The sequence below is a fragment of the Salvelinus namaycush genome, chromosome 27, assembly GCF_016432855.1.
Source record: "Salvelinus namaycush isolate Seneca chromosome 27, SaNama_1.0, whole genome shotgun sequence".
Lineage (NCBI taxonomy): Eukaryota > Metazoa > Chordata > Actinopteri > Salmoniformes > Salmonidae > Salvelinus > Salvelinus namaycush.
The window spans coordinates 22,039,354-22,060,899 of NC_052333.1; the positions used below are offsets into that span (position 1 = coordinate 22,039,354).

Consider the following 21,546-nt stretch of genomic DNA (forward strand, 5'->3'; position numbering starts at 1 on the left):
TCAGTTGGCAAATTGTACATGAAGAGATGGGTGCATCTTGTAATTGACAGAGGAGCGTCACTTTATCAAATCCTCACATGCAGGTAAAACGTTTTGATTTCTATATAGTATCAGAAAGATCATATTCCGCAGTTTCTATGACACTTACCTTTTGTCAAATATCTCTATAGAGGTGCATCTCTATAAAATGTAACTTTATCCCAGAATATCTGCACTGTCCATGCGTTCAGCACCTGACCAGTCATACGGCAGCATTGCTTTGGCTACTAAGCAAAGACTAGTAACGTGATAAACTTAAAATATTATATTCTGTTTTCTTTTAAATACATTTTCTTATTTCCACAATGTTTCTTTAGACCTGCCAAAACAAAATTATAATGGACTTCTTTGTGATGGACTTGAAATAGTGGTTTTTGGTTTTTATTTGTAGCCTAGATTAACATAAACTAATGCAAATGTATTTATGTTCTTTGAAATAATAGATTTTATGTATTTTAATGTTACCCAAGACCTTTATAAACACAAACAAATTGTTATTCTTCCAATAGCATTTATGAAATGTATTCATTAGAATGTTGATGAGTCATTGACTGGAAGTCTAAACAAATAACAATGCTTGTTATATTTTACATGGATATATTTCCACTAATATTTCTTCATGCAATACATGCTTTACAATTGTTTATGCACTATTATAAAGTGATAATGCTTATGTTTGCGCACCTTGCAGGTTGATAAGCATCTGATCCGTATGCTAAAGGGGACGCCCGGCAACGTTCTCTAGCGGGTACTTATAGACTGAAAGGCCAGACGGTTAAAAGGATAACATGATACTGCCCTACTCATGAAATGTGTTCTCTTCAAATGTATTCATTGTCTGTAGTCTAATCCAACTAGTTATCTGAATGAAAATGAACATAGCAAGTAGCCAAGGGATCATAAAGCACAAAGCTTTCAACGTTCAAGCATTACTTTAATATGTCTCTATGACAAAATCCCTGAGATAGCAGGCAGACAAAGCCATGCATTCAAAGTGCACTCGGCATAACAATAGAGGCACCTGTACTCTGAACAGTCAGCGAGAGAGAGATGTTGTGCTGAGGCTGAATGCTTGGTGAAGAACAAATACCTTGTCTGAGATTTATATGTAACTAGGTTATGTACTGATAAATGATAGGCTACTTACAACAAGTTACATTTTTTTTGTGAAAAAGCGATATCTGCAGTATAGTTGGAGGCCTCCTTGTTGTATCCAAACACAGACTCCCAGAGTTGCCACAGCTCTGATGCAGTGTTGTGTTGCTGCAGTACTTGGCAGCGTCCCCTCCAGATCTGTCTCTCTGCCTCTGTTGTTGGAAGTAATTAAACAGCTGTCCTGGACATCACCATATTCCAGCCAGATCGTCATTATAAATAATAATTTGTTCTTAACTGACTTGCCTAGTTAAATAAATAAAAATGAATGTTCATTGTAACACGGCCTATCAGAACCACACTATGTTCCACACGCTACCCTGGCTGCCAGCTGAGGTGGCATCGTTTAGGCTGCTCAGTCACCTGTTACTGGGAGAAACCATGGGGTTGTTGCTGGGTTTGGGCTCACAAAGATACCCTTTGTCCCTTTTTATGAAAGGTTCCGTCTCTCTCGCTCTAGCTCTCTCTACCTCACTTCTTTGTGGCGACAGAGAGGAACATAGAAACACAAATGGGTTAGAGACGTGCCAGCAGAAAGCAGCAGGCGCTTGAGACAGACAGCCCAAGTTGAGCTCAACTTTGGTCGTAGTCTTCACTCTGTCTAGATAACGGTAATAACTCCAAAGGACAAATAGAATTGTACTGCATTTCTTCCACAATCTCACCAGACTTGGTAAAAAAAAACACTGGTGTTGAATGTCATCATCTCTAGAGAAAGGAGAGAGAGCGAGGGCCAATTTGAAATGATCAAATTGCAAAGAAGGCTGCTACTGTTACAACCCTTTCCCATAGCTATTTTATTTTATTACCTCTTTCTTTCGCGCAATCTCTTTTTCAGTCTCTCCTTTTTTATTTATTCATGAAATATTATTATTTTTTTGTTTTCAAAAGATATGTTCCCCATCAGTGTGCTAGTTGGTTAGTCCCAGGCAGGGCAGATAGATAGATAGAAACAGAGCCACATCATACTGTACTTCTGAACAGAGCAGAACCAGAAGCACAGAAGAAACCTGTCTGCCTAATAATCCTTAACATACCTATGGCTGGATGTTAAGCAGCCAGCCTAGCAACCAATCAATGGACTGCCCCAGTATCTTCTTGCTCCTGCTTTAGGATAGGCTATGCGGAGTCACCAGAAAATATAACATCCACTGTTCAAGGATCCAGTATTTTCATCCTAACTTCCGTTCCACCAGAAAAACGGAAGTGGGAACTCTGCTCAGGTGTGTTTCTACGCCTGCCACGTTAGGCTAGCTGTAGGACTGCAGTGATGCAGAGACTGAGCCATGATGACGGAATACAGATCAGGGTTTGGAGAGAGAGTTGTCTGTCCTGGTTTAATAGGAAGAGAATAGCACCAGATGTAATGACGCAGAGTAGTGGTGCTAGCCTAAGATTTGTTCTGCTTTTAGTTCCTACTCAGTTCTGTAGAGTTGACAATAAATACAACTCCTGTTGAATTCCAGATTCTCTGCTTATTTCTTCCTGATTCCGGTAATCTTTTAACCAGGATTTCTGAAAATAAAACTGGGAATTTTGGGTATGTTACCATCATTTTGCATCTCTAAGACATAACTACAGTGTGCTGGATCATGTCCATCAGAGGTCAGTGTAGTCACTGAGGTTCTCTGGTTGTGTGTCCATCTGCATGCTGTCTCCGATAGGCCCTTCCCTACAGCCATACCAGCTATTTGTGGCCCCGCGACAGCTTGACGTTCTCACACCTCTGTTGGACTCATGAGGATGATTCACAAGGAGACCATCTGACAAACTAGGAAAGTTTTCCACCACATCCACAAGCAGCACTGTAGTGACTTTTTAATTATTGAAGAAGTGCAAGGAAGCCTTGAACAATCTCAGTATGGTGTAAGCCAGGCATTGGGTGGATAAACCATACAGGACTACAATATCTCAAACTGCTCAGCAACAGCCCAGGTGTAAGGGGACCAAAAATAGCTCAAAACAGTGACAATGGTAGGCAAGGATTCTGTCAAGGAGAAACATTGGAGCATAGATAGCTAGCATAGCAACGTAACCTGAACTGCTCTCCTCGACCTCAACCAACCAGAAGAACTATCTGGACCAGGAACAAACTGTCCCATTCACAGACGGTCCGGACATTTCTGTCCCAAAGCGCTTCACTGTTGCTGTCAGTTTGCATGCAGCCACTCACCAAAGGGTCAATTAAGGTCATTTAGGATCTGACTCTGATGTGCAACTTATGAGAGCAGGGAAGGAAGACTTGTAAGAAGTGGCTGAGAAAGCTACCTTTCTGTAGGTTTACTACTGTAGGAGGGTGTACTACTGTAGGAGGGTTTACTGCTATAGGAGGGTGTACTACTGTAGGAGGGTGTACTACTGTAGGAGGGTGTACTACTGTAGGAGGGTGTACTACTGTAGGAGGGTTTACTACTGTAGGAGGGTGTACTACTGTAGGAGGGTGTACTGCTATAGGAGGGTGTACTACTATAGGAGGGTGTACTACTGTAGGAGGGTTTACTACTGTAGGAGGGTGTACTGCTATAGGAGGGTTTACTACTGTAGGAGGGTTTACTACTGTAGGAGGGTGTACTACTGTAGGAGGGTGTACTACTGTAGGAGGGTTTACTACTGTAGGAGGGTTTACTACTGTAGGAGGGTGTACTGCTATAGGAGGGTGTACTACTGTAGGAGGGTGTACTGCTATAGGAGGGTTTACTACTGTAGCAGGGTGTACTACTGTAGGAGGGTTTACTACTGTAGGAGGGTGTACTACTGTAGGAGGGTTTACTACTGTAGGAGGGTGTACTGCTGTAGGAGGGTTTACTACTGTAGGAGGGTTTACTACTGTAGGAGGGTGTACTGCTATAGGAGGGTGTACTACTGTAGGAGGGTGTACTACTGTAGGAGGGTTTACTACTGTAGGAGGGTGTACTGCTATAGGAGGGTGTACTACTATAGGAGGGTGTACTACTGTAGGAGGGTTTACTACTGTAGGAGGGTGTACTGCTATAGGAGGGTTTACTACTGTAGGAGGGTGTACTACTATAGGAGGGTGTACTACTGTAGGAGGGTTTACTACTGTAGGAGGGTTTACTACTGTAGGAGGGTGTACTACTGTAGGAGGGTTTACTACTGTAGGAGGGTGTACTACTGTAGGAGGGTGTACTACTGTAGGAGGGTGTACTACTGTAGGAGGGTGTACTACTGTAGGAGGGTTTACTACTGTAGGAGGGTGTACTGCTATAGGAGGGTTTACTACTGTAGGAGGGTGTACTGCTATAGGAGGGTGTACTACTATAGGAGGGTGTACTACTGTAGGAGGGTTTACTACTGTAGGAGGGTGTACTACTGTAGGAGGGTGTACTGCTATAGGAGGGTGTACTGCTATAGGAGGGTGTACTACTGTAGGAGGGTTTACTGCTATAGGAGGGTTTACTGCTGTAGGAGGGTGTACTACTGTAGGAGGGTGTACTACTGTAGGAGGGTTTACTACTGTAGGAGGGTTTACTACTGTAGGAGGGTTTACTACTGTAGGAGGGTGTACTACTGTAGGAGGGTGTACTACTGTAGGAGGGTTTACTACTGTAGGAGGGTGTACTACTGTAGGAGGGTTTACTGCTGTAGGAGGGTGTACTACTGTAGGAGGGTGTACTACTGTAGGAGGGTGTACTACTGTAGGAGGGTTTACTACTGTAGGAGGGTTTACTACTGTAGGAGGGTGTACTACTGTAGGAGGGTTTACTACTGTAGGATGGTGTACTACTGTAGGAGGGTGTACTACTGTAGGAGGGTGTACTACTGTAGGAGGGTGTACTACTGTAGGAGGGTGTACTACTGTAGGAGGGTTTACTACTGTAGGAGGGTTTACTACTGTAGGAGGGTTTACTACTGTAGGAGGGTGTACTACTGTAGGATGGTGTACTACTGTAGGAGGGTATACTACTGTAGGAGGGTGTACTACTGTAGGAGGGTGTACTACTGTAGGAGGGTGTACTACTGTAGGAGGGTGTACTACTGTAGGAGGGTGTACTACTGTAGGAGGGTTTACTACTGTATGAGGGTTTACTACTGTAGGAGGGTTTACTACTGTAGGAGGGTTTACTACTGTAGGATGGTGTACTACTGTAGGAGGGTATACTACTGTAGGAGGGTGTACTACTGTAGGAGGGTGTACTACTGTAGGAGGGTGTACTACTGTAGGAGGGTGTACTACTGTAGGAGGGTTTACTACTGTAGGAGGGTTTACTACTGTAGGAGGGTTTACTACTGTAGGAGGGTGTACTACTGTAGGAGGGTGTACTACTGTAGGAGGGTGTACTACTGTAGGAGGGTGTACTACTGTAGGAGGGTGTACTACTGTAGGAGGGTTTACTACTGTAGGAGGGTTTACTACTGTAGGAGGGTTTACTACTGTAGGAGGGTGTACTACTGTAGGAGGGTGTACTACTATAGAATGGTGTACTACTGTAGGAGGGTGTACTACTGTAGGAGGGTTTAATACTGTAGGAGGGTTTAATACTGTAGGAGGGTTTTACTACTGTAGGAGGGTTTACTACTGTAGGAGGGTTTAGTGCTGTAGGAGGGTGTACTACTATAGGAGGGTTTACTACTGTAGGAGGGTTTACTACTGTAGGAGGGTTTACTACTGTAGGAGGGTGTACTACTGTAGGAGGGTGTACTACTGTAGGAGGGTTTACTACTGTAGGAGGGTGTACTACTATAGGAGGGTGTACTACTGTAGGAGGGTGTACTACTGTAGGAGGGTGTACTACTGTAGGAGGGTTTACTACTGTTGGAGGGTTTACTACTGTAGGAGGGTTTACTACTGTAGGAGGGTTTACTACTGTAGGAGGGTTTACTACTGTAGGAGGGTTTACTGCTGTAGGAGGGTTTACTGCTGTAGGAGGGTTTACTGCTGTAGGAGGGTTTACTGCTGTAGGAGGGTGTACTACTGTAGGAGGGTGTACTACTGTAGGAGGGTGCACTACTGTAGGAGGGTGCACTGCTGTAGGAGGGTTTACTGCTGTAGGAGGGTTTACTGCTGTAGGAGGGTGTACTACTGTAGGAGGGTGTACTGCTATAGGAGGGTTTACTACTGTAGGAGGGTTTACTACTGTAGGAGGGTTTACTACTGTAGGAGGGTTTACTGCTCTAGGAGGGTTTACTGCTCTAGGAGGGTGTACTACTCTAGGAGGGTTTTACTACTGTAGGAGGGTGTACTACTCTAGGAGGGTTTTACTACTGTAGGCGGGTTTACTACTGTAGGATGGTTTACTACTGTAGGAGGGTGTACTACTGTAGGAGGGTGTACTACTGTAGGAGGGTGTACTACTGTAGGAGGGTGTACTACTGTAGGAGGGTGTACTACTGTAGGAGGGTGTACTACTGTAGGAGGGTGTACTACTGTAGGAGGGTGTACTACTGTAGGAGGGTGTACTACTGTAGGAGGGTGTACTACTGTAGGAGGGTTTACTACTGTAGGAGGGTTTACTACTGTAGGAGGGTGTACTACTGTAGGAGGGTGTACTACTGTAGGAAGGTGTACTACTGTAGGGGGGTGTACTACTGTAGGAGGGTGTGCTACTGTAGGAGGGTGTACTACTGTAGGAAGGTGTACTACTGTAGGGGGGTATACTAATGCAGGGGAGAGCGGGCCATAAGTGTGGCATTGCTCCAGTTAACCATGCAGCATTAGGAAAGAAGTCCAGACCAGCATTTCTTCCAAAGAACCCATCTCCCCCCTCCAAGTCAGCGCCAATAAACACCAATTTAAGACATCTCCAATTCATGACATACGCAGCTTCTTCATTTCACCAGGTACTTAGAGATGTGCTGAGTCTGTTCTAAAGCTAACTAACAGTGCTTAACAAACTAACACAACTTCCTAACAATAATTAAGGCAGGGGACTTTAACTGCTTCCCATACAGGCCGTCCTATAAGGCGATATGCTCCATAAAGAAAAGTCACATTTTCAATTATGGAAAGACAGAAGGCATTACAGGGATGGAGCACTAAGTGCCTTCCCCATTCAGCCGGGCCATTAAAGTGAAGTTATTTGCTGGTTTAGGGAGAGAAGATGGGGAGAGGGAAGAGCAGGGGTGTGGCTGGATCAGTGTGATGATCTTTTACAGAGTGTGTCAGGAAGGAAGTATCCGAGAGGTGGAATAACAAACAGATCACACTTCCTCTCCATCTCCCCTGTCATCTACCTCCGCCCCCTCCCTCCATCCCCTCCATATCTCCTCAGAAGTCGTGCCTGGCTCATTGGCACCTACACCGTTACAAACCGGACCATCTGGCTGCCCAGCCAACCAACAGTCCCGCCCCTACAAACAGGACGTTTTACATTCATTTTCCCCTTTAAGATTTGTGTCTTTTGATGGCGACGGTCATGGCACTTTTAGAATCATGTCCCTGCCATGACTAGGTCTGTGTGTCTGTCTCTGCCATGACTAGGTCTATGTGTCTGTCTCTGCCATGACTAGGTCTATGTGTCTGTCTCTGCCATGACTAGGTCTGTGTGTCTGTCTCTGCCATGACTAGGTCTGTGTGTCTGTCTCTGCCATGACTAGGTCTGTGTGTCTGTCTCTGCCATGACTAGGTCTGTGTGTCTGTCTCTGCCATGACTAGGTCTATGTGTCTGTCTCTGCCATGACTAGGTCTGTGTGTGTGTCTGTCTCTGCAAATGACTAGGTCTCTGTGTGTGTCTGTCTCTGCCATGACTAGGTCTGTGTGTGTGTCTGTCTGTCTCTACCATGACTAGGTCTGTGTGTCTGTCTGTCTCTACCATGACTAGGTCTGTGTGTCTGGCTGTCTCTGCCATTATTAGGTCTGTCTTTCTGTCTGTCTCTGCCATGACTAGGTCTTTCTGTCTGTCTGTCTCTGCCATGACTAGGTATTTCTGTCTTTCTGTCTGTCTCTGCCATGACTAGGTCTGTCTGTCTGTCCCTGCCATGACTAGGTCTGTGTGTCTGTCTCTGCCATGACTAGGTCTGTCTGTCTGTCTCTGCCATGACTAGGTCTGTCTGTCTGTCTCTGCCATGACTAGGTCTGTCTGTCTGTCTCTGCCATGACTAGGTCTGTCTGTCTGTCTGTCTCTGCCATGACTAGGTCTGTGTGTCTGTCTCTGCCATGACTAGGTCTGTGTGTCTGTCTCTGCCATGACTAGGTCTGTGTGTCTGTCTCTGCCATGACTAGGTCTGTCTGTCTGTCTGTCTCTGCCATGACTAGGTCTGTCTGTCTGTCTGTCTCTGCCATGACTAGGTCTGTGTGTCTGTCTCTGCCATGGCTAGGTCTGTGTGTGTGTCTGTCTCTGCCATGACTAGGTCTGTGTGTCTGTCTCTGCCATGACTAGGTCTGTCTGTCTGTCTGTCTCTGCCATGACTAGGTCTGTGTGTCTGTCTGTCTCTGCCATGACTAGGTCTGTGTGTCTGTCTGTCTCTGCCATGACTAGGTCTGTGTGTCTGTCTCTGCCATGACTAGGTCTGTGTGTGTGTCTGTCTCTGCAAATGACTAGGTCTGTGTGTGTGTCTGTCTCTGCCATGACTAGGTCTGTGTGTCTGTCTGTCTCTGCCATGACTAGGTCTGTGTGTCTGTCTGTCTCTACCATGACTAGGTCTGTGTGTCTGTCTGTCTCTACCATGACTAGGTCTGTGTGTCTGTCTGTCTCTACCATGACTAGGTCTGTCTTTCTGTCTGTCTCTGCCATGACTAGGTCTGTCTGTCTGTCTCTGCCATGACTAGGTATGTGTGTCTGTCTCTGCCATGACTAGGTATGTCTGTCTTTCTGTCTGTCTCTGCCATGACTAGGTCTGTGTGTCTGTCTCTGCCATGACTAGGTCTGTCTGTCTGTCTCTGCCATGACTAGGTCTGTCTGTCTGTCTGTCTGTCTGTCTGTCTGTCTGTCTGTCTGTCTCTGCCATGACTAGGTATGTGTGTCTGTCTCTGCCATGACTAGGTATGTGTGTCTGTCTCTGCCATGACTAGGTATGTCTGTCTTTCTGTCTGTCTCTGCCATGGCTAGGTCTGTGTGTCTGTCTCTGCCATGACTAGGTCTGTCTGTCTGTCTGTCTGTCTCTCTGCCATGACTAGGTCTGTCTGTCTGTCTCTGCCATGACTAGGTCTGTCTGTCTGTCTCTGCCATGACTAGGTCTGTGTCTCTGTCTGTCTCTGCCATGACTAGGTCTGTGTCTCTGTCTGTCTCTGCCATGACTAGGTCTGTCTGTCTGTCTCTGCCATGACTAGGTCTGTCTGTCTGTCTCTGCCATGACTAGGTCTGTCTGTCTGTCTGTCTGTCTGTCTGTCTGTCTGTCTGTCTGTCTGTCTCTGCCATGACTAGGTATGTGTGTCTGTCTCTGCCATGACTAGGTATGTGTGTCTGTCTCTGCCATGACTAGGTATGTGTGTCTGTCTCTGCCATGACTAGGTATGTCTGTCTTTCTGTCTGTCTCTGCCATGACTAGGTCTGTGTGTCTGTCTCTGCCATGACTAGGTCTGTGTGTCTGTCTCTGCCGTGTGTCCATCTTTACCGTGTGGGTCATCAGCCTCCTCCCACGACATGGTCCTCCTGCAACCTCCCTCTTGTAATACAACCTCATTTACATAGTGATATGACAACCTCTGTGTGTCACGCTCATACCAGACCCCTCCACAATGAGCCGTGCATGTTAAACAGCAGAAGGAGAGGAGGTACGTCTCAGTGACCGCGTTTGTCTCGCATCGCCTGTACATATGCATGCGTCAGCCTTCTGCACAGTATACCTCTGTGTCTCAATGAAATAACCTATTCATCAAAAGTGATGAAATGTATTTTGTGTGTTGACAAATTCACTTAGTTAAGGAGAAATCTAGTTATGTGCAGCCAGAGAGAGGAGAGGAGGAGAGGAGAAGGGGAGAACAGCAGAGAGAGGGGGAACCAGATAAGATCTTGTCAAGCAAGAGAGTGGCATCTGTCCCTCTGGCTGAAGGAAACACAGACATGCGTGACCAGGAGAGAGAGGGCCATGTGTGCCTCAGACACGATGCGGTGGCTCTTTTACATAACAACCCCAGGGACATGGGCATGTGGTGCACCATTTAACAGGAAGAGAGGAGGAGGAAGGATGACAGACCATCTTAGACACCATCTCTTTGGGGTTAAGCCTTTCGCTTGGGCTGTTCTGAAACTGTGCATTGAACCATGAAGGTGATGTGTAGTCAGGCCCTCCACAGTAGACAGCCAGGGGAAATGGAGCTGAACGTCACACTGACCCCAGATCACTCTGGATGGGGTTAAAGATTCATGGACAGACAGATGGACCGAGTAACATGATGAAAACCTGTTCGTACCTGGTCTGTGTTTACAGGCACTGCATGTACGCACGCACGCACGCACGCACGCGCTTGGCCTAGCACAATGGATTACACACATGGGTAGAGGGCCAGTCAGCCTTCAATGTAAACAAAGGCACGTGTTTACATGTACGCACACACACCCTTACACGCACACTCACTCACTTGCACACACACACACACCTTTTCCCAAATACATTGAATAAATATTGAGAGAAGACTCAAGACGCTCTAATAATCCTCCTCTTCCCTCCACTCTTGATTACACATCAGAACACGTTTTTGTGTGTTCTTTATTTTGCCATCAGACATTTTTGGCATTTCAGCTCAGAATAAGTCTCCTTCTGCTCACGGTTGAGACGAAAAAAAAGAGTCTGTGATTGGCTTGTCACCTTTGACCCCAGTCACACAGGTTTACTCTTCCATGCAGGGTTTCATAGAAACTGCTGGACCATCCCAACAGGTTAAATTTGTCCAAGGCTTTTTGTGAACCGCGCTTAGCTTCGACCTTTGACCTCCATCATTGAGTTACGGTTTAATGCTCTGCACTCCATCGTAGAATAACCTTGTCTAAAATGAGATTTCTCCATCTTTCTTTCCTTCCTTCCTTTCTCTCTCTCTCTCTCTCTCTCTCTCTCTCTCTCTCTCTCTCCAGACGTTGGAAGCTGTGATGACGTTTAAGTACTCGGGGGGAGCAGGCAAGGTGGAGGGCTACTATCGGGACCTGTCCCTGGGAGTGCATGTTGACATAGAACCCTCTGTGTTCTTCACCAGAGTCAGCACACTACCAGCCACCAGGTAAACACTCATTCGTTGTACTAAAACTTGATTAACTGTCACATCTGGGGAGCGGCGAACAGAGAGCAAACATTCAGGCTACCTTCTTCCTATGGGTTAAGTGCATAGACAGACGGTCGACATCACTGTCCCAACAAGTCCCCGCAAACACAGAACCAGCACACTAAGTTGTCTGAACTTTGACACAATGTTGCAGTGTTTGCTAGGCTGTTACTTCTGTTCCATTAACTGTATGTTTCTGCTTCTCTTCTCCTGCTGTATCCTTCATTCCTTCCCTCAGCAGTCATCTAACTGACTCCTGTTTGTCCTTGTTGTCTCTGTCTTATTAGTAAGATCGCTGTGTTTGTTGTGTTTTTCCATCTTGACTGGGTAAACACATCGCGCCAGATCACCTCAGTCCCACTCCCTGCTTCCTGTTCCTGTACCCAGCAGACGAGACCAGACTAGACCAGGGCTCTGCTCTGCGGCATTATTGTCGCTGTAACGATGGGGAATCTGAAAGATGGCATTTCTACTGACAGGCCTAGGTGGAAACAGATGAATATTATCTCTCTAGCTCTTCTCTCTTTCTCTATCCCTTTCTCTCTCTCTCTCTCTATCCCTTTCTCTCTCTCTCTCTCTATCCCTTTCTCTCTCTCTCTCTCTCTCTCTCTCTCTATCCCTTTCTCTCTCTCTCTCTCTCTCTCTCTCTCTCTCTCTCTCTCTCTCTCTCTCTCTCTCTCTCTCTCTCTCTCTCTCTATCCCTTTCTCTCTCTCTCTCTCTCTCTCTCTCTCTCTCTCTCTCTCTCTCTCTCTCTCTCTCTATCCCTTTCTGTCTTGCTCTCTTTTCTCTCTCGCTCTACTCTCTTTTTCTGTCTCCTCGTTCTCTCCTCCCCCTTCTTGTCATCTTCCCGGCTCTGTGGAAAAAGCCAGGGTGCGGAAGCGAGGGAGACAGATCGTACCCCAGTTATCACCACTTGAGGTGAATCATTAGCTGTAATAATATCTGCAGTTTAACCAATCCGTCTTTCTCTCTATCTTTCTGCTCTCTGGTGATAAATCTGTCTCTTCTCTCCTCCGCTCAGCTCTGCAGTCACTATCATCTTGTCACGCCTCCTTTTTCTCCCTCCCTCCCTCCCTCCCCCATAGATCTGCCTCTCCCCCCCCCCCCCCTTCCTCTTTCCCCCACCAACCATCCCCCACCCCATCAGACACAGTAGATTTGTAGATTTTGCTCCTCCAATCTAGACCTGAGTCTCTCTGGATTTTTCTGAAGCGCTGCTGCGTTGTCTCAGAAAGGAAAGGTAGTGACATTTCCACAGAGGTACCCTCTGTATGTCTATTTATAGTATCCCAGTAGTACTGTCTCTCTCTGGGTTTTTATGGCAGAAAAGTTGCCGTTAACTGTTTAGGGATAGGGCGCAGCATTTTCACTTTGGATGAATAGCGTGCCCAGAGTGAACTGCCTCCTACTCTGTCCCAGATGCTAATATATGCATATTATTATTACTATTGGATATAAAACACTCTGAAGTTTCTAAAACTGTTTGAATGATGTCTGTGAGTATAACAGAACTCATATGGCAGGCAAAAACCTGAGAAAAAATCCAAACAGGAAGTGAGAATTCTGAGGCTGGTCGATTTTCAACTCATCGCCTATTGAAATCCCAGTAAGATATAGATATGTTTGCACTTCCTACGCCTTCCACTAGATGTCAACCGTCTGTAGAACGTTGAATGAAGCCTCTACTGTGATGTGGAGCCGGATGGGAGGTGTTTGAGTCAGTGGTCTGGCAGAGTGCCAATTCCTGGTCACGCGCATTCCACATGATATCGTCTTGCGTTCCATTACTTCTGTAGACACAAAGGAATTCTCCGGTTGGAACGTTATTGAATATTTCTGATAACAACAACCTGAAGATTGATTCTCTACTTAGTTTGACAAGTTTATTCGACCTGTAATATAACTTTTTGAAGTTTTCGTCCGACGTTCGCCTGGACCTGCGGGAGCGTTTGGACATGTGTACTAAACGTGCTAGCAAAAGTAGCTACTTGGACATAAGTAATGGACATTATCGAACAAAACAATTTATTGTGGAACTAGGATTCCTGGGAGTGCATTCTGATGAAGATCATCAAAGGTAAGGGAATATTTATGATGTAATTTTGTATTTCTGTTGACTCCAACATGGCGGAGAAATGTTGTTTATATCTGAGCGCCGTCTCAGATTATTGCATGGTGTGTTTTTTCCGTAACGTTTTTTTGAAATCTGACAGCGGTTGCATTAAGAACAAGTGTATCTTTAATTCTATGTAAAACATGTATCTTTCATCAAAGTTTATGATGAGTATTTCTGTTATTTGATGTGGCTCTATGCAATTTCTCCGGATATTTTGGAGGCATTTCTGAACATAGAGCCAATGTAAACTGAGATTTTTGGATATAAATATGCACATTATCGAACAAAACATACATGTATTGTGTAACATGATGTCCTATGAGTGTCATCTGATGAAGATCATCAAAGGTTAGTGATTAATTTTATCTCTATTTCTGCTTTTTGTGACTCCTATCTTTGGCTGAGAAAATGGCTGTGTGTTTTTTGGACTTGGCGGTGATCTAACATAATCATATGTTGTGTTTTCGCTGTAAAACATTTTTTGAATCGGACACGATGGGTAGATTAACAAGATGTTTGTCTTTCATTTGCTGTATTGGAGTTGTTAATGTGTGAAAGTTACATATTTCCCAAAAATATTTTTGAATTTCCCGCGCTGCCTTTTCAACGGAATGTTGTCAGGGGTTCCGCTAGCGGAACGCATGTCCTAGAAAGGTTAATTGAGAGGTGATTCTCTGAGAAAATCTGTAATTCTCTAAGAAAGGAGAGAGGTGAGAGAGGTGAGAGAGGAGAGCGATCACTTTCGGTCCTGAAAAGGAATGTGAATGAAACCTGCCTCACCCTCCAACTCTCTCTTGTTATCTGTCATCTCTGGAGAACCTTTCTGTGGCTTGGTGTATTGATTAAGTGGGCCAGTGCAGCTCACCGCATTCCATTACAGTTCATAAAGCCTGCAGGTCTTCCACAGAAAAAGCTCTTGCATAGAGAGAGACAGAGAAAAGGAAGCTGGTTGAACTGAAGGGCAAAAGGGACTCTCATACCCTACGAACTCAAGAGTTCAGACTGTCTCTCTCTCTCTCTACCTCTCTCTCCCTCGTTCCCTCGCTCCTCCATTGTTTGCGGAGTGCACTTCTTGAGATTTCACCTGCAGCATGCTCTTTAGAAGAGGCGTCTATTTATAATTAGCTCTGGCCTGTCATAGGCCTGTCATAGAGAGCTGTGACCTGTCATAGACCTGTCATAGAGAGCTGTGACCTGTCATAGACCTGTCATAGAGAGCTGTGACCTGTCACAGACCTGTTGTAGGTCCTCACAGTAAACACCTGGACCTGTATACAGTATAACATTCCAGATATTATAGGCCCCTGTCTGTATACACTGAGTGTATAAAACATTAGGAACACATTCAGTTGCACCCACTTTTGCCCTCAGGACAACCTCAATTCATCGGGGTTTGGACTGCAAGGTGTTGAAAGCTTTACACAGGGATGCTGGCCCATGTTGACTCAAAAGCTCCCCACAGTCGTGTCAAGTTTGCTGGTGCTGGATCTCTACTCCGAATATCTTGTTCCATTTCATCCCAATGATGCTCAATTGGATTGAGATCTGGTGACTGGGCAGGCCACTGCAGTAAGCCGAATTCACTGTCATCTTCGTGGAACCATTCCTGGGCAATCCTAGCCTTGTGGCATGGGGCATTATCCTGCTGAAAAAATCTATTTGCAGATGGATACGTTGCTGCCATTAAGGGATGAACCTGATTGGCAATGATGTTCAGATATCCTGTGGCATTCAAACTTTGCTCCACTTTTATCAGGGGCCCAATGTGTGCCATGAAAACACACCCCACACCATCACCACCACTATCCTACGAAGTTGACAGGTGGCATGATGGATACATTTAGTCATGTGATTTCCTCCGTACCCTAGTCCTCCCATCCACGTGAAAAAGCAGGAACCGGGAATCATCAGACCTGGCAATGTTTTTCCAATTATCCAGTGTTTTCGTTCCTTAGCCCACTGTAACTTCAGTTTCTTGCTTTTTTCTGAAAGTGAAGCTCTTGTCTGCTGCCATACCCCATTTTGTGTCAAGGTACGATGAGTTGTGCAATCTTTTATGGGTCTTTGGGCACTAATGTTGTACAGGACTGTCAGTTGACTAACTGTAGCCCGTCTGTTGCTCTGGACAATTCATGTCAGCCTACTTTGTGCTCTTTCATGAATGTCCCGTTTTCAACCACTGGCCTGCCATTGGCTGGATATCCTTTGGGTGGTGGACCATTCTTGATACATATGGGAAACTGAGTGTGAAAAACCCTGCAGTGTTGCAGTTCTTGACACATTCAAACCTGTGTGTCTGGCACTTACTACCATACCCTGTTCAAAGACACTTAAATATTTTGTCTTACACACCCTCTGAATGGCACACATACCCAATCCATGTCTCAACTGTCTCGAGGCTTAAAAATCCTTCTTTAACCTGTCTCCTCCCCTTCATCTACACCGATTGAAGTGGATTTAACAAGTGACATCAATAAGGGGTCATAGCTTTCACCTGGATTCACCTGGTCATATATATATATATATATATATGTATGTATGTATGTATGTATGTATGTATGTATGTATGTATGTATGTGTGTGTGTGTGTGTGTGTGTGTGTGTGTGTGTGTGTGTGTGTGTGTGTGTGTGTGTGTGTGTGTGTGTGTGTGTGTGTGTGTGTGTGTGTGTGTGTGTGTGTGTATGTATATATATATATATACACACACACACACACGCACAACTGGAAACACCAACATAGTGTCTTAATAAGCCGTTGGGCCTCCACGAGCCAGACCAGCCTTGGCATAGATTCTACAAGTGACTGGAACTCTATTGGAGGGATGCGACACCATTCTTACACCAAAAATTCAATCATTTGGTGTTTGTTGATGGTGGTGGAAGATGCTGTCTCAGGCACCACGCCAGAATCTCACATAAGTGTTCAATTGGGTTGAGATTTCATCGTTTTCATTCTCATCAAACTTTGGATGTATGCTTTGGGTCATTGTCCATTTGGAAGCCCCATTTGTGACCCCATTTGTGTCTTGAGATGTTGCTTCAATATATCCACATCATTTTCTGCCTCATGATGCCATCTAATTTGTGAAGTGCACCAGTCCCTCCTACAGCAAAGCACCCCGACAACATGATGCTGCCACCCCCGTGCTTCACAGTTGGGATGGTGTTCTTCGGCATGCAAGCATCCCCCTTTTTCCTCCAAACATAACGAGGGTCATTCTGGCCAAACAGTTCTATTTTTGTTTCATCAGACCAGAGGACGTTTCTCCAAAAAGTACGATCTTTGTTCCCATGTGCAGTTACAAACCGTAGTCTGGCTTTTTTATGGTGGTTTTGGAGCAGTGGTTTCTTCCTTGCTGAGCGGCCTTTCAGGTTATGTCGATATAAGACTCGTTTTACTGTGGATATAGATACTTTTGTACCGGTTTCCTACAGCATCTTCACAAGTTCCTTTGCTGTAGTTCTGGGATTGATTTGCGCTTTCGCACCAAAATACGTTCATCTCTAGGAGACAGAACGCATCTCCTTCCTGAGCGGTGTGACAGCTGCGTGGTCCCATGGTGTTTATACTTGCATACTATTGTTTGTATAGATGAACATGGTACCTTCAGGCGTTTGGAAACTGCTCCCAAGGATGAACCAGACTTGTGGAGGTCTGCATTTTTTTTCCTGAGGTCTTGGCTGGTTTCTTTTGATTTTCCCATGATGTCAAGCAAAGAGACACTAAGTTTGAAGGTAGGCCTTGAAATGCATTCACAGGTACACCTCCAATTGACTCAAATTATGTCAATTAGCCTATCAGAAGCTTCCAAAGCCATGACATAATTTTCTGAAATTTTCCAAGCTGTTTAAATGTACAGTCAACTGAGTGTATCTAAACTTTTGACCCACTGGAATTGTGATACAGTGAATTATAAGTGAAATAATCTGTCTGTAAACAATTGTTGGAAAGTGACTTGTGTCATGCACAAAGTAGATGTCCTAACCGACTTGCCAAAACAATAGTTTGTTAACAAGAAATTTGTGGAGTGGTTGAAAAACGAGTTTTAATGACTCCAACCTAAGTGTATGTAAACGTCTGACTTCAACTGTATATATTTTTTGTTTATTTATTTAACCTTTATTTAACTAGACAAGTCAGTTAAGAACAAATTCTTATTTACAAAGATGGCCTACCCTGGCCTAACCCGGACGACGCTGGGCCAATTGTGCGCCGCCCTATGGGACTCCCAATCACGTCGTTTTTGACACAGCCTGGAATTGAATCAGGGTCTGTAGTGACGACTCTTGCACTGAGATGCAGTGCCTAGACCGCTGCACCACTCGGGAGCCCATATACAAAAGTATGTGGACACCTCTTCAAATTAGTGGATTCGGCTATTTCAGCTACACCCGTTGCTGACAGGTGTATAAAATCGAGCACACAGCCATGCGTTCTCCATAGACAAACATTGGCAGTAGTATGGTCTTACTGAAGAGCTCAGTGACTTTCAATATGGCACATTCATATGATGCCACCTTTCCAACAAGTCAGTTCGTCAAATTTCTGCCCTGCTAGACCTGCCCAGTTCAACTGTAAGTGCTGTTATTGTGAAGTGGAAACGTCTAGGAGCCACAACGGCTCATCCACGAAATGGTATGTCACACAAGCTCACAGGGCCGGTTAATGCTGAAGCACCTAGCGCATAAAAACGCTTGTCCTCGGTTGCAACACTCACTACCAAGTTCCAAACTTTCTCTGGAAGCAACGTCAGCACAATAACTGTTAGTCGGGAGCTTCATGAAATGGGTTTCTATGGCCAAGCAGACGCACACAAGCCTAAGATCACCTTGCGCAATGCCAAGCGTCGGCTGGTGTGGTGTAAAGCTCGTCGCCATTGGAGCAGTGAAAATGCGTTCTCTGGAGTGATGAATCACGCTTTACCATCTGGCAGTCCGACGGACAAATCTGAATTTGGCAGATGCCAGGAGAACGCTACCTGTCCTAATGCATAGTGCCAACTGTAAAGTTTTGTGGATGAGGAATAATGGTCTGGGGCTGTTTTTCATGATTTTTTTAGTACCAGTGAAGGGATATCTTAACACTACAGCATACAATGACATTGAAGATGATGTTGTGCTTCCAACTTTGTGCCAACAGTTTTGGTAAAGCCCTTTCCTGTTTCAGCATGACAATGCCCCCGTGCACAAAGCAATGTCCGTACAGAAATGGTTTGTCAAGATCAGTGTGGAAGATCATGACTGGCCTGCACAGAGCCCTGACCTCAACCCCATCAAACACCTTTGGGTTGAGTTGGAATGCCGACTGTGAGCCAGGCCTAATCTCCCAACATCAGTGCCCGACTTCGCAAATGCTCTTGTGGCTGAAAGGAAGTCCCCGCAGCAATGTTCTGACATTTAGTGGAAAGCCTTCCCAGAAGAGTGGAGGCTGTTATAGCAGCAAAGGGGAACCAACTCCATATTTATGCCCATGATTTTGAAATGAGATGTTCGACAGGAGTATGTCCACATATTTTTGCTCATGTTGTGTATGTGTGAAATAGTCAGGGATCCGTTCATGATGGAAACCTGTTGGAACCGTACTGGTACCGCGTGTAGCAGCTGGGGTCTTATGTGCCATAGCGTATGGGCGTTCCATTCTGTCAGACACACACGCGCTCAAACACACACACGCACAGATGTTCCATGCTATCAGGACATGATTCAGTCTTCAGTCTAAACCTTTTGTTGATAGCCCAGCCTTCTATCTGCTCTGCTTGCATAAATGCAGGCAGTGTACTGTTCCCTACAGGCTCACACGCACACACATCACGCATTCTAAAAATAGCAACACATTGGCAGGACTCTAAATCCAACCAGCCCAAACTTAATGAAGCACATTTCATTTGACGTGGGAGTGAGTAGGAGGGCTGTAGACGTATTGTCAGTGTTGTGCCAGAGGAGCCGCTGTGGAATCGCCACATATTGATCGTGGATCCTGAGGATTGACCAGCCGTTGATCTGCTTCTCCTCTTTCTCGCTGCCGCCGCCTTCTACCCAGTGATGATGGTTCTATCCTGTGATGATAGCAGCCATTTTGACCACTACCACACCTAAAACACAGACACCAACCCCCACAGTACTAGGCTAGCTAGGCCACCTGTGGTTGCTTTTTCAGATGAGACTATCTGAATTAGTGATGCACCGATATGACATTTTTGGCCGATATCCAATATTTTCCTTGCCAAAAAAACGATACCGATATTAACAATTTTAGCGGCCTTTTAAGCATTCTAGAACAGTTAAATAGTTGAAACACACACACACACATACTGACCAAAAATAATTTTTTGGGGCATTTACACATTACCAGTAAAACATAATCAAAACCAATTTCTTTCACTTACTTACTGTGCTGTTTCATTGTTCATTTGTTCCGTCTCAACCAGGATTTCATCATACATGTCAAACTGTGAAGTTTCAGTTTCAGTTCTGTCTGTCCGTGGCTTCACTTCCTGTGTCTGTTTCCGTTTGTCCAGCTGTGTCTAACATTTCACGTAAACCCTTTTTCTTGTCTGCATCGAAGTAGCGGTCCTTCTACCTAGCTTCGAGCATGGTGGCGACACAGTAAAGAGGCTCAGAGAGAATGCCACAGAATTGCTTGTTCACAGACTCTTGTAGAGTAAGTTTTAACCCCACGGTCTGTGTGGGCAGTTTTGTTGAGCAGGCGTTTCAATGCCATGACAGAGGGTACCACGTCTGCTGCAGACGCAGTTGAAGAGCACCATTGTTTGAATGGCGCTAGGAGTGTGTTCATGTTTCCAAGTTTCAAACATGTTCTCAAATGCCATTGAAATGGCAGCAGCGGTATGAGAACCAGCACATTCTTGAGCATGCAATACGGCTTTCCTCAGATCTAAATCCTCGTCAACCCACTGTGCTGTCAGACTCAGCATGCTCGCGGGGCTGACATCGCTGGTCCAAATGTCAGTCGTGAAGCTAATAGCAGTGACGCCCATAGCAAGTAGCTCAGGGATGTGCGCTTTAACAATACTGTGTAACTCCGGTATGGCAACATCTGAAAAATAGCGCCTACTTGGTAGTGTGTACCGGGGCTCGAGGTGCTCGACCAGTCGGAGAAAGCCAACATCATCCACGACAGGGAACGGTTGATTGTCAACGGCAATGAATTCCATTATCTTGGCTTTAATGGATTTTACCTTTGAGTTGTCTCGCTGAAATGTTCTTACTCTTTCAAATGACTGCTCGACTTGAACTTGTTTAGTTGTTGGAAGTGTGCGCTTAGTATTTTTCTGCTCTTGTTCTGTGTAGCGCTGTATTTTTTGTTGCATCATTACGTCATCTATCTACGTTATATAGGTATGCACGGCAGCTTTGACATCGATTTTGCACATCGGCGTTAAACTAGACATCGGGCCGATGCCGATGTTGCCATTTTTAGCTAATATCGACCGATTCCGATATGCTTACCGATATAGTGTCCATCCCTAATCTGAATAACAACAAACTAGCTAAAGGAGTGGCAGTAGCAGAAGTGGTCTCATCCATAGTCTCAGGGTTTGATGGTTGTGGATGTGTTTGGAGGTACAAACAGCCAGAGACACAGCTAGTCAGATGATTTGCATGTCCATCTGTTTAAAAGCTTGTTGGTGGCTCTAAAAAGAAAGGAGCTACCCTGGGCCGCCAGGTTTGGGGAATGGGTTGCCAAGTTTGGTAAGTTATTCTGTCCGACGGGATGGGGGGCCCTCTCCACCAATCAATACCGGTGAATGGCTGATCTCACGGCTTATTCATCAGCGTGACATAGCGCTGTCCAGAAAGATCTGGTGGTGTGTGTGGGAGGGTGTTTGTGAACATTAGAACACACGCACACATTACGTAAAGAAAACCCATTAAGGAGCACTCATCCATTCCTGTCCAGTCCTAACATCACAACATCAAAGGTGTTAGTCCTTTCATCACGGACCGTTTCCTAGCTGCTGTAGGAGGCTGTTTCTTCTTTCCACACCAGTCTTTCTCTCCCCTCTATTCTACGGCCTGTCTCCGTCTGTCTGTTTCTCCTCTCCAGCCTGTCTGACTGTC

The 21,546-nt window shown here is 45.3% G+C and overlaps 1 protein-coding gene across 1 annotated transcript in view; it reads left to right on the top strand.

The window, feature by feature from the left end:
* Nucleotides 1-21,546, top strand: part of trappc9 (trafficking protein particle complex 9) — a 293,236-nt gene that overhangs the window by 152,116 nt on the left and 119,574 nt on the right. The window contains exon 19 of the mRNA XM_038966127.1: nt 11,163-11,305. Within this exon, the coding sequence (XP_038822055.1) occupies nt 11,163-11,305 (143 nt within the window). The remainder of the gene's footprint in view (nt 1-11,162; nt 11,306-21,546) is intronic.